The sequence below is a fragment of the Microcaecilia unicolor genome, chromosome 1 (genome assembly GCF_901765095.1).
Source record: "Microcaecilia unicolor chromosome 1, aMicUni1.1, whole genome shotgun sequence".
In the NCBI taxonomy this organism is placed as follows: domain Eukaryota; kingdom Metazoa; phylum Chordata; class Amphibia; order Gymnophiona; family Siphonopidae; genus Microcaecilia; species Microcaecilia unicolor.
In genome coordinates, this window is record NC_044031.1 from 670,649,158 (window position 1) to 670,663,253 (window position 14,096).

At 42.6% G+C, this 14,096-nt stretch overlaps 1 protein-coding gene across 3 annotated transcripts in view; it reads right to left on the reverse strand.

The window, feature by feature from the left end:
- Positions 1-14,096, reverse strand: part of PSTPIP1 (proline-serine-threonine phosphatase interacting protein 1) — a 174,014-nt gene that overhangs the window by 14,630 nt on the left and 145,288 nt on the right. For 2 of the 3 annotated variants that reach the window (XM_030187302.1, XM_030187320.1), the window contains exons 12-13: positions 4,429-4,516; positions 1,920-1,952 (exon numbers count right to left, since the gene is read on the reverse strand). In XM_030187302.1, the coding sequence (XP_030043162.1) occupies positions 1,920-1,952; positions 4,429-4,516 (121 nt within the window). The remainder of the gene's footprint in view (positions 1-1,919; positions 1,953-4,428; positions 4,517-14,096) is intronic. The other variant, XM_030187310.1, reaches the window with a different exon arrangement.

Consider the following 14,096-nt stretch of genomic DNA (forward strand, 5'->3'; position numbering starts at 1 on the left):
AAAATTGAGTTACCACATGGCTACCGTGTGGCTCTTGTGGTAATTTCATTTTTGGCGCGCGTCCGATATGTGCATCCGAAAAATCATTTTTATTTTCAGACGCGCGTATCAGATGCAATACAAGTGGCATGACGTGCTTAGGTCATTACCGCCCGGTTACCGTGTGCGTCTTTACCGCTAGGTCAATGGCTGGTGGTAAGGACTCAGACCCAAAATGGATGCGCGGCAATTTTGATTTTGCTGCACATCCATTTTCATCAAAAATTTTAAAAAGGCCTTTTTTTACAGGCGCGCTGAAAAATGGATCGGCGCATGCCACTTCCAACCCCCCCCCCCCCCCCCCCCACGGCTTCGTAAAAATAAGAGAGATTTTTCTTTCTCTATATATCTTCAGTTTAATGTTTTACTTCCTCTGAATCATTTCCTTCTGTCATCTTCACATTCATCCAGATTTCATATGTGATGGATGACAAAAAAAAATATGCAGTGACAAAAATGAAAGTCCCCTGCTTATAAAACAGAAAATCAAAATTTTGTGGAGAGCAAAATATAAATCAAAGAATCTACGCAAATTTTGCTGTAGACATTGAGGATGTATTACCTTGTGCTACAGTGTTTGCCTGTGAGATGTCTGGTTTGAGTGAGCAACTGACATTGGTGGAAGCTCCTGTAAAGTTCACTCTACAGTTAAGTGATTTGGTTTTCCTGTGCATAGTTGGATAATACTGTAGCGATTTTTCTAGCTACATTTAGCCATTGATAGTGAACAGACAAGTGTTTATAATCTTAGTTATGATGGTAGCATCCGTTCTTTTTGTAACAGCAGTTTTTTCTCCCTTGAGGACTTGTTTTCTACTGTTTCGTTTTTTTGGAGCTCCATCAGAAACCTGTGATAGAAGCCTTTAACAGAAGGTCACCTATGTAGGCTTTCTGTGGCAGTTGAGGTTTCATGTACTTAATTATTCTACTTTGAGACTGGTTCTCTTCCTTCAGTGTGTACAGCAAAATTTGTGTAGCCTCCCCTGCTTATGGCATCCCTTTCTACTTATCCAAAAAAGGAAGACAATATGGGTAGACCCAACCAGACTTTGTGCTGTTTTATTCTGCACCCAGTGCTTTGCCGATTCTCTGTCACGTCAGGCTTTATTTAGTGTTTCCAACTAGCTCTCAATTCATTGAATACTATACCAACAGCTATTGTACTAGTATCAAACATTCTATGTGAAAGATGCTGCCGTTTAATAATTTAGGGGCCCTTTTACTAAGCCGCGTAAGCGTCTATGCGTGCCTAACGTGCCAAAATGGAGTTACCACATGGCCACCGTGTGGCCCTTGCAGTAATTTCATTTTTGCCCTAAAAATATTTTTTATTTTCTGGTGCGCGTCAGCTACACGCGCCAAGTGGAATTTGGTGAGTGTAGGTCATTACCGCCCGGTTACCGTGTGAGAATTTACTGCTAGGTCAATGGCTGGTGGTAAAGTCTCAGACCCAAAAAGGACGCGCAGCAATTTTCATTTTGCCACACATCCATTTTCGTCAAAAATTTGAAAAAGACCTTTTTTATAGGTGCACTGAAAAATGGATTGGTGCGTGCCCAAAACTTGTACCTACACTACCGCAAGCCATTTTTCAGCGCACCTTAGTAAAAGGACCCCCTAATAAACATCTAATTGGGATGTTTTTTAGATTATTAAACAGCAGCATCTTTCACATACAACATTTGAGAATTTATTTAGTGACTGGGGACACAAAGGGGGTCCAGCCCAACAGTTTTAGCACCAAGAATGCACAAGGTTAGAAGCACAATTACAGGCACACTATGGCTGAGCACAGAACACATGCACAGGGCAAGCAATTAGTTCAGGCGCCAAAGAAGAAGGGACACAAAGAGGATTAAATTAGTGCTACACCTGTATACCTGTTTGAGATAATTTTACAACTGGAAAAGTACCTGTAATATAAGAATTTTAGAGAGATTAGTGAGGAGATTAGCATGGGGAAATCAATAAAGCAATGGCAGTAAAGCTTTGCTAAGGGGGGGAGGAGGAGAAGGATAGCTTCTCATCCTTCCTGTCTCATCAGCGCGTAACCTTGGGGTCACCTTTGACTCCTCCCTCTCCTTCTCTGCACATATTCAGCAGACTGCTAAAACCTGTCGTTTCTTTCTCTAATATCACCAAAATTCAACCTTTCCTTTCTGAGCACACTACCAGAACCCTCATCCACACTCTTATCACCTCTCGCTTAGACTATTGCAACTTGCTTCTCACAGGTCTCCCACTTAGCCATCTGTCTCCTCTTCAATCTGTTCAAAATTCTGCTGCACGACTAATATTCCACCAGGGTCGTTATGCTCATATTAGCCCTCTCCTCAAGTCACTTCACTGGCTTCCTATCCGTTTCTGCATACAGTTCAAACTCCTCTTATTGACCTATAAGTGCATTCACCCTGCAGCTCCTCAGTACCTCTCCATTCTCATCTCTCCCTACATTCCTCCCCGGGAACTCCATTCACTGGGTAAATCTCTCTTATCTGCACCCTTCTCCTCCACCGCTAACTCCAGACTCCGTTCCTTTTATCTTGCTGCACCATATGCCTGGAATAGACTTTCTGAGCCGGTACATCAAGCTCCATCTCTGGCCGTCTTCAAATCTAAGCTAAAAGCCCACCTTTTTGATGCTGCTTTTAACTCCTAACCCTTATTCACTTGTTCAGTACCCTTATTTTATCATCCTCACTTTAATATTCCCTTATCTCTTGTTTGTCCTGTTTGTCCTAATTAGATTGTAAGCTCTGTCGAGCAGGGGCTGTCTCTTCATGTTCAGGTGTACAGCACTGCGTACGTCTTGTAGCGCTATAGAAATGATGAGTAGTAGTAGTAGTAGCTTCTATGCACAGAGGATCTCTAAGGAAGAGGAAAGGATTGCAGAGCTTATTAGTTGGTATGAATGGGGAGACTGGGAGCCAAATGGTCTTTATCTGCCATAATTTTCCATTTTTTATGTTATTAAGCAAGATGTATATTTAGGAGGGGCACCTGTGTGCTATAACATTGCTATGTCAGATTCATTTGTATTTAAAGCATTTCACCTAGAGGTCAGCAAACGTCTCCCCCAAGAAGCAATAGGCAGAAGTTAAAAATCAGCTAAAAAAAAGTGTAAAGTTCAAAAGGTAGTCTTCTTGCACAGTTTTAAAACAGTGAATCTCTTGCAGAAGGCTTTAGCTTCCTGCAACTTAGAAAAGTGAAAAAAGTTTCACATCTACAATTCTTACGTGCAAAGTCTTGTATACCAAACATGGAAAATTTGCACCTAATGGCTAAATTTAAGAAACAAAAGATCACAGTTATAAGGGAAGTTTGTCTGAATGCTTTCCATTTTCAGAATTTTGAAATTTAAAGAAGTCTTTATTAAATAATTAGAGACAATACAAAATCCAATAAGAAAAGCATTATAACAAAAAATGCAAGCTATAATGAACAGCAATAAAATATCAATTAATCGTAGTCCTCTAAAATAATAAGTAGAACACGAAATAGTAACTTCTATAATCAGTGGCGTTCCTAGGGTGGCTGACACCCGGGGCGGATCGCCGATGCGCCCCCCCCCTGGGTACAGCGCGACCCCCTCACCCCCGGCGAAAGGCCCCCCCCCCCGGGTGCAGCACGACCCCCCACCCCCGGCGAAAGGACACAGCTCCCCCGGCGAAAGGACACCCCCCCGGGTGCATGTTTACCTGCTGGTGGGGTGCCGCGCGCCTCTCGGCTTCGCTCATTCCATGCTCCCTCTGCCCCGGAACAGGAAGTAACCTGTTCCGGGGCAGAGGGAGCATGGAACGAGCGGAGCAGACAGGCGCGTGGCACCCCCCCAGCGGCGTGCACCCGGGGCAGACCGCCCCCCCCCCCTTGGTACACCACTGTCTATAATTTATAACAATTTTTATGAAATAAAACCCCCACCATCTTTTAAAAAAAACAATAACAACAACAACAACAACATTTCCCTTTAAACCTCTGTACTCAGAAAGAACAATGTGAAATAAAAGGCTCCCAAATAACCTCCCATTTTGATAAAGTTTTACAACGAATAGCTCTTAATGTTTCCATTTCACAAATGTACCACAACTTATTCAACCACTTAATCAACATTCCCTTTTCAGAATTTTGCAGATATTCAAAGCTTTGTGCCAGAGATTTCCTGATTCAATCCTGTGCAAGAAAACTGACTTGCAAACCCTCTGCACTCATTTACCTGATCCTTACATGTACCTTTCCATTAGGTCTTGCAGCCAGAAAAGCTTTATACGATGTACATGAAAACCAGATCCTTCTGAAGATCAAAATGCTGCTTATTAGTCTCTAAAGTCTAACCAGAGAAAGGGAGAGCAGGCAGCCAGGGTCAAGATCAGGGTCTGAGCTAGTCCTTACCTTGTTTTCATGCTTCCACCCCCAGCCTGGGTTGGACCATTGCTGCTGCCCGAACACCGGTCATAGTAACTCTCAAAAACTATGGGAGCTGGAAGAGAGAAAACCCAAAACTGCGTGTATAACCTGTCAGTGTGTATTAGATACCTGTCTTTCATATTTATTTTCTAATCCACCTTCTACCGTAATTCTTCGGCTTGTCTCAATAATTTGCTGATACTAGGGAGACTTCCATTAGAGATGGGTTGCACTGTGCTTACTCCCATAACTAAATACCACAACTTGGACCTATTCCTTATATCCAGCTTTAGACCAATAGCGGGGATTCCCTTGCTTACCAAATTATTGGAGATGCTTGTTAGCAAACAACTATCTAGATACATTGATAAACTCTCATGTTATCAACTTACATAGTTTGGTTTTAGATCTCAACATAGCACTGAATCTCTTTTATTAGTTATAACCACCATTATCAGAGAATATATAAGTACAGATAGACAAATACTCTTACTTCAATACGATATTTCAGCTGCTTTCGACTCTGGACCACAGATTGCTGTTGACAAGACTGAGTAAACTGGATCTGACTGGTTCAATACTAAACTGTTCTGAGATTTTTTGGCCAATAGGTCTTATACTGTTTGGAAGGGTGATGAAATGTCAAATAGTCCGTTGTCAACTTATGGACACCCTCAGGGATTCACCTTTTATTTATTTATTAGGATTTATTTACCGCCTTTCTGAAGGAATTCACTCAAGGCGGTGTACAGTAAGAATAGATCAAACATGAGCAACAGGCAATTAGCGCAGTAAAAATATTCGAACAACAATACAAAGTATGGCATGGTATACTACTTGCAACGACAACACAATATGTACTAGAATACTATAATTGATCGTGAGGGGTATCCCTCCACTATTTGGCTCATAAAATTGTCTCATACACACCAACCCCTGCCGTTCCCAATCCCTAAACAAAGCTTGACCCCTCCCTGGGGCAAATTCTTCATTGTACAGTAGCGATGTGTACTAGGAATAATGTCGATCCCCAAGGAGCCATATTCTCATAGTAAACGCACAAAAAGGTCCCCTCCTTCCCTTCCCCAGACTAGATCTCAGAGGCAGTCAGGGAAGATGCATCAAGGGGACATCATCCTCCACCTCCACCTCCTGCTCCAACTCGACCCATTGCTTAACTTGCTGTGCCTGCCAGGCAAGGATTACCCACAGCTGGGAGGCATAATAATATTTAAGAATATTAGGCACTGCCAACCCCCCATCCTTTTTTCCTAACATGCGTGGGATATACATAAAGGAATCCTGTGCAGAAGGAATGGATCCTCAGAAGCTTAGCTGAAATTGGGTGGCGGAGCAGGTGGGGGGAAGAGGGGTTGGTGGTTGGGAGGCGAGAATAGTGGAGGGCAGACTTATACGGTCTGTGCCAGAGCCGGTGATGGGAGGTGGGACTGGTGGTTGGGAGGCGGGGAATCCTGCTGGGCAGACTTATACGGTCTGTGCCCTGAAAAGACAGGTACAAATCAAGGTAAGGTATACACATATGAATTTATCTTGTTGGGCAGACTGGTTGGACCATGCAGGTCTTTTTCTGCCGTCATCTACTATGTTACTATGTATGTATGTAAGGCAAAGTTGTAACATATAGATGAGTAAGAAAGTAGGAAGCATTAGAAAGTAAGGTGATAGAAAGTTGCACGTGAGGTCAGAGAGATGGTTAAATATTATCTCAGCTAGGGTAGGAGTGGATAAACATGTCCCGCTGCAGTATGTGCAGCCCGAGTCAATCCTTGTGTGTGTGAGTGAGACTAACAAGTTAGTTACTTCTTCCATTAAAGGCTTGGTTGAAGAGCCAAGCTTTCACCTGCTTCCTGAAGTAGAGGTAGTCTTGTGTTAAGTGGAGCCTTTCAGGCAATGCATTCCAGAGTGTGGGGGCTACTCCGGAGAAGGCTCGCTTGCGGGTATCACATCGTGTAATGTCTTTTGGAGAGGGTGTAGTTAGTGAAAGTTCTTGGGAGGACCTTAGTGTCCTTGGCGGTGTGTAGAGGATCATCCTATTCTTCAAATAATCGGGGCCATTTCCTTTCAGGGCCTTGAAGATCAGACATTCAATTTTAAATTTAGGCCTTTATTGTACTGGTAGCCAATGGAATTTTTGCAAAAATGGTGTGATGTGGTCACGTCACTTGCAACCTTCTATGAGTCTTGCTGCTGCATTCTGAATCAACTGGAGCTGGTGCAGTTATAGTCAGACCATTGTATAGTGCATTGCAGTAATCCAGTCTTGATGTTATGGCATGCACAACTGGGATAAGATTTACCTTCTCGATGTAAGGAGAGAGGCAGCGTAGCTGTCGCAAATAGTAGAAGCAGCTCTTGAAGCTTGCTTGGATTTGGGGAATCAGAGTAAGTGTTGAATCTAACTGTATTCCAAGGTTCCTGACTTGTGATTTGAGGGGGGGTTCATACTTCCCAAAAGGGATTTTGATGTCAGGTATGTATCCACTTGTGTTAGGGACCCAGAGAAGCTTGGTTTTACTTGGGTTCAGGCAAGTCACCCAAGTTGTTCAATCTATTCATGAGCTCTCTCATATTGCTTTGGGTAATGGAGAACGTTTGTTTTCTTATGCTGATGATATTTTAATGTTAGTTCTTGCATGTACCACCTTAAACATCTGACAGAATATCTTGTTCTATAAACAAGATTCAGTAATGGACTACTGAAAATATCCTGAAATTGAATCAGACTAAAACAAAGGATTTGCGGTTTGCTAATTCTCTGGAGAAAATTCCTTCCACAGTTATACTGATTGATGGGAACATCTTGAAAGTGGAGAGTCCAGAGTTTTGAGCATTATTTTGGATTATTCCTTAACTTTTGAAGCCCAAATTAATCAGACTTGAAAAAGATCTTTTTTCCACATGTAACAACTAGAATTGATTAGATCCTATTTCCATAACTCCCATTTTATTCTCTTAGTCCAGATGCTAGTGTTATCTAATCTGGACTATTTTTACTCTTTATATTCCAGTGTGAGCAGTAAACTACTACATAAATTACAACTAATACACAACAAGGTGGTGCAGTTGACTTTTTCATTAAGAAAATATGAGAGTGTTTCAGCTTACTTTAAAGAGTTACATTGGCTTCGTGTTCATGCACATATTACTTTTAAGACTACTTGTCTTGTTTTTCAGGTTGTACGGAAATACATGAGAATTGCTGATTCAATTTTTTTCCCACTGTTTTTATATTTCTGCTCAAGTTTGAGATAGTCTGTTACTAAAATTTCTGGTACTTAAGAGTATACGGTTTAAACGTCAACTTAGAGCTATGTTTTCCTTTCAGGCGGTTGTTACTTGGGATGAATTACCTGTTTCTATCCAAGATTAGATAATCTTGGAATCAGATTATATTATGCAAGAAGTTGAAAACATTCTTATTTGATAGGTTTTAATGGTTTTCCATTCCTGATTTTTTAAAAATTCTTTTCCTATATTGAATGTATGTTTCTATAGTTGTTATTCCTCACCTTTCTGTGGGCTCCTATATTGTAAACTGCCTAGAACCTCCTGCTGGGCCCAGTGCGGCCTATAAATCATTATTTATATTAGATTAGATTATAATAATTTTAGAAATGCCTTGCTGGATCAAGCTTAGCATCCTCTTTCCACCAGTGGTCACTGTGAGTCACTTGGAAGTACCCAGGAGATCCCAGTAGGAAAATCCTTTGCATACTGGACACATAGCTCTTGCTTCAGCCATTGGTCAGATACAGGGGCTCTTGGGTCCAAAAAATAACTTATACTCTCGGGATTCTTTCCTAACCAGGGGTTAGACAGTCCTTCACAATGCTTAGGGGCACATTCATAGTTCATTGCTCACACATCATATTGCTGCTTATAAAGGTCAAAGGTTAAGTTCCGGTAAAATCAAACAAAATACACAAACACTTTGGATGAGGTTGTTCCAATCAAAAAGAAGTTACTTTATAGGGTAGTTGATGGAAATGAATGTCCTGGTGAACAGTGCATTTTACATCTGGTGCAATTCATACGGGAAATCAAATGTCAAAACAGCCAAAAACCATGGTCTGCACACACCAGGCTTCTCTTCTACAAATACTCCCTAGCAAAGGCATTCTTTGGAAAAGGACTAGTCCTGGGTTTTCCAATATCGTGTGAGGAAGTGGCCTAGCGGTTAAAAGAATGGCCTGAAAACCATGAAGTTGGGATTCGGTTCCCGTTTCTGCAACTGACACTCTTGGGGTCTTTTGCAAAGCCGTGCTAGTGTTTTTAGCTCACGGTAAAAATCAGCTGGCGTTAAATGCTGAGACACCCGTGCGTTGGTGTGCACTATAAACACATAGGCCCTTACGCAGCGGGAAATCAAATGTCAAAACAGCCAAAAACCATGGTCTGCACACACCAGGCTTCTCTTCTACAAATACTCCCTAGCAAAGGCATTCTTTGGAAAAGGACTAGTCCTGGGTTTTCCAATATCGTGTGAGGAAGTGGCCTAGCGGTTAAAAGAATGTCCTGAAAACCATGAAGTTGGGATTCGGTTCCCGTTTCTGCAACTGACACTCTTGGGGTCTTTTGCAAAGCCGTGCTAGTGTTTTTAGCTCACGGTAAAAATCAGCTGGCGTTAAATGCTGAGACACCCGTGCGTTGGTGTGCACTATAAACACATAGGCCCTTACGCAGCTTAGTAAAAGGGCCCTTATAAGCTTTACCCTGAGCTCCTGGCGCCAAAAAGAAATGATTTATAGTTCATCTTCCACCTTTTTCTTTCTGTAAGAACTGTATAAAATGGATTACCAGAATCAAAACATAAAGACAATAAAAGGGAAAGGAATAAAAGGGATCCTCGGCTTAAATCTTAAACCCATCCCCCTCAATTCACTTGCCACCCTCCTACTGGCCCCTGGTTCACGAATGTACAATCTAAGCATCTCTTATCTACTTCCTTCTCTATTTTGCATGATCACTCTTTATAATACTATGTTTTCAATATTTTTCAGAATCACACGTATTCTTTCTCCTTTTATTTCCTGAAGCAAACTGTTCTACCATCCAGGAGCCACTCCTCAAAAAGTTCTATCATGAGATTGCTTTAATCTAAAATCTTTCACCAGTTCTCAGTTCCCTTTCAAACCTACACTTTTCACGGCCCCACACAACTCCCATGTTTTACCACATATACCGTCTCATTCTATAATTTAGCACCTAATGTTAGGCATCTAAGGTTAGACTCTATATTTCGCGCCTCGATTTCCACACAGAAATCAAAGCACATTCTATAAAGTACGCTTTATTTTAGGCAAATGTTGTAGAATATGCCGAGCGCTAAATTTAGTCATGGTCAATTACACCAATTAAGTAAATCCCAACACCTAAATTAGGCATGGAGCGGGTATATTCTATAACAATGCACATAGATTTTAGAAATGCCCACAACCCGCCCATTCCACTCCCATAACCATGCCCACTTTTCAACTATGCGTCTTAGAAGTTACACGCACCACGTTACAGAATACGCTTAGCAAGTAGTGCACATAAATTCTAATTAATGCCAATTAGTGCTGATAATTGCTTGTTAAGATCCAATTATCAGCGGTGATTAGCTTGTTAACTAATTAAGTTATGCACATTATTATGGAATACGCTTCAATTTCCATTCGGAAATCAAGTCGCAATATATAGAATCCTGGGGCAAGTGTGCTTTGAATTGTTATAGAATAATAGCAACTTACAAACATCAGAGGCATCAGTAATTGGCATTTATGTGCATAAGTGCATAAATGTACATACCAAAATCACTTAGGGCCAGATGCAGTAAATAGCGCCCCAAGTTAGACACGGAAATAACATTATTCTATTACATTGTGCCTAACGTCTGGGAATGCCCCCTGATCTGCCCATACTCCTCCCATAGCTACACCCCTTATGAGTTGTGTGCTACAAAATTTAGGCACAGATGTTATTGAATAGCGACTACCATAGGGAGATGCATGCACAAATCCAAATTGTTACCAATTAACTCCAATTATTGATGGTTGATGCCTTGTTAACTAATTAATTTGCATGCACATCTGCTCTGGATGCTCAAATTTAAGCACCCACATTTGGGCAACCTACATCGAATCCCATGGTTAGTGCACAACTGTAAGGAGGCGTACATGTGGGCAGAGCATGGGTGTGTTGCCAAGCGACACATGCAACTTATAGAATACCGTCAGCTGCACATGTTGCAAGGTGCATTTAGACACACTAACTTACACTAGCCACTGAATTGTTGTAAGAGGCCACACTAATTTTCAGCATCCCAATGTTGCTCTGTGCTAGTATTTTATAATAGCTTAGGCGTGCCCTGAAGCCATTATAGAATTGGCACTAGGCATACTCCATTGTGGCATCCATATCTAGGTACCAAGTTATAGAATTGCCCCCATAATCCCTATCTAACACTCCTTACACACAATGCCTGCTTCCTACCTCAACAAACAACCCTTGGCTTCATCACTTCCCACATAGGATTCTATACTTCTCATCTCTCCACACACTGAAGCCTGCACCTCGTATCCCCCTTACATAATCCCTCTGCTACTGCATACCCCATATGACCTCTCCCCACTTCTTCCTTCTACACAACTCCCCCATCTCATCTCCCTCTCACAACCTTCTGCCTTTTGTTCCAACACAGGATTCACTCACCTGTCACTATCCCTCCCTAGACACCTTGCCTCTCATTTATTTCAGTAAAATTTATTACCTACTAGTCTAAATAACATGCTCCCAGTGGTTAACAATAAAACATGTACACTTCGCTACCTGTTCTGTCCCTGCCCATTCACAGCGCTTTATGAGATCTTTTGGTCTTGTCTGTCATTCATAGCCTTTGGCTTTTTATGGCCCACTACAATCTTTCCCCCTACTACCCAACATGTGGTCCTGAGAATCCTGAACCTCTACAGAAGCTCCTTAGTGCTGGCCTCCCTCCCATAGATTTCTGAGCTCTGATAACTCCTCTCTGCTCCCTACTCCAGGAACTGTTCAGTGAGTCTTTCTCCTCCCTTACTTGTCCACTATGAGTCTTCTCCCACCTTGGGCAGAGCGGCAGTACCAGGCATAGTGAGAGTGCCACTCATAACCCCAACCGTTCCTTCCCTTGATATGCTTCTTATGTAGTGACTCTACCACTATGTCTAATGGTTCGTACAGATAGATATTAGGAATGTGTCTACCTATAAAAGCTGGTTCTGATTTTCAGACTCATCCCATGCAGTGTAAAGTCCAGGACATGTTTTGTTTGACTAATCAGTTTCACATGTTTGTTCTGGCTTCCAGGTGAACTGAAACTGGCTTCTGTTTGGGCTACAGCATTCATGGCTATTCAGGGCTTCCTCTCCCTGTTTATTCCTCTTCCCCCTTCCACCCAGTCTAGTCTGATAGTGACAGTCTCCACCTAAGAGCCACGTGCAGCTGTTTCTTCAGCAACAAGATATTATGCAATCTGAACACAGTATTTGGTGTCATCATTATGCAATGATTGAGATTCCCTGGCCTCTGCCAACCAGTGGAGCATAAACTGCATAAAAACAGATGAAGGCAGACAAGGACCATTTGACCCAACTAAGCTACTATCCAGCTTATTTTTGAAAGAGATCGACGGCCATCTTCCGACATAAATCGAGAGATGGCCGGCGATCTCCTGAACCTGGCCAAATTGGTATAATCGAAAGCCAGTTTTGGCCGGCGCCAACTGCTTTCCGTTGCGGAGCCGGCAAAACTTCAAGGCAGGGTACAGAAGGCGGGGGGCGGGGCGGGGCGGGGCTACGAGATAGCCAGCTTCGCCCTATAATGGAAAAAAGATGGCCGGCTTGAACGAGCAGTTCGCTGGCTGCACTTGGTCCATTTATTTTTAGGACCAAGTGGCAAAAAAGTGCCCCAATTGACCAAATGACCACCTGAGGGAATTGGGGATGACCTCCCCTTACTCCCCCAGTGGTCACCAACCCTCTCCCACCCAAAAAAATAAAAAAAAAAATTTGTTACCAGCCTCTATGCCAGCCTGAAATGTCGTACCCAGCTCCCTGACAGCAGTATGCAGGTCCCTGGAGCACTTTTAGTGGGTGCAGTGCACTTCAGGCAGGTGGACCCAGGCCCATCCCCCCTACCTGTTAACTTGTGGTGGTATATGTTGAGCCCTCCAACCCCCCCCCAAACCCACTGTACCTACATGTAGGTGCTCCCCTTCACCCCTTAGGGCTATGGTAGTGGTGTAGAGTTGTGGGGAGGGGGATTTGGGGGGCTCAGCACATAAGGAAAGGGAGGTATGCACCTGGGAGCAATTTTTGAAGTCCACTGCAGTGCCCCCTAGGGTGCCCGGTTGGTGTCCTGGCATGTCAGGGGGGCCAGTGCACTACAAATGCTGGCTCCTCCCATGACCAAAAGGCTTGCACTTTGCCGGGTTTGAGATGGCCAGGCCCAGTTTCCAGTATGGCCCAAAACCGAACCCGGCCATCTCTAAACCCGGCAATCTCAACATTCGACCTAAATGTTGAGATTTAGCCGGCACCAACCGTATTATCGAAGGAAAAGATGGCCGGCCATCTTTTTCGAAAATACGGTTGGCTCCGCCCATTTACAGAGCCAGCCACGGAGATGGCCAGCGCCGTTCGATTATGCCCCTCTATATGTGCATGCCTATTACACTGTCAAGTCTGATTCAATCTGTGGTCTTCTCCTTTCCTCCACACATGACTAAGATCTTTTGAGGATAATTACTTAACAGGGTGCTTAGGTTGAAAGTGCAAATAGGCACCTATTTTTGGGCTATTTTATAGATACATGAAGGGGCATTTTTGAAAGAATGTCCATGTCAGAATAGAGATGTCCAATTCATAATGTCTAAAATGGGCGTCCATCTCACATGTACTTTCCAATAGGAAAGCCTGTTCATGTGCTGAGGACATCCAGCATAAACAGCCATTTTACAAACTGGAACTTCCAACATATGAACGGCACACAAGCAGGGATAAGGACAGCATTTGAGCTTTTTAAGGTGTCCGTATGCTTTGAAAATAAGCTCCATAGGTGCCTATGTGGCGTTATAAAATAGCTCATAACACCTACCTCGATTGCAGCTAAATGCACCCACATATGTTTAAACCTGCTCAGTAACAGGTATAAATGCACATATATCTTTTGTAAGCAACCTGAGTACTTTGTGACTTCACCCGTGTTCTACCCAAACTCTTCCCTCATATTTGCCCACACTCAAGTTCTGTAAAAGTAGGCACAAATGGTCACCATAACTACTTTTTACATTCCGTGGGGTAATTTTATAAGAGGCCTTTTACGTATGGAAAAAAGTATATCAAATTATCCGTTTTCCCCTGGATTCTATATAGTGTGCCTACAGATCACGTGTAACTTAACAAGCTTAACAAGCTAATGAGCGCTGATAACAGCACTTAACAAGCAATAACCTAAAAGCGACCTATGAACTGACCAACTTCCGTAAACTACTAAAGACCCATCTTTTTGACAAGATATACCACAAAGACCAAAACATGTGAAACTCCCACATATATCCAGAAATGTTAATAATGCCTTCTGTTATATTACTATCATGTATCCCATTACCATGT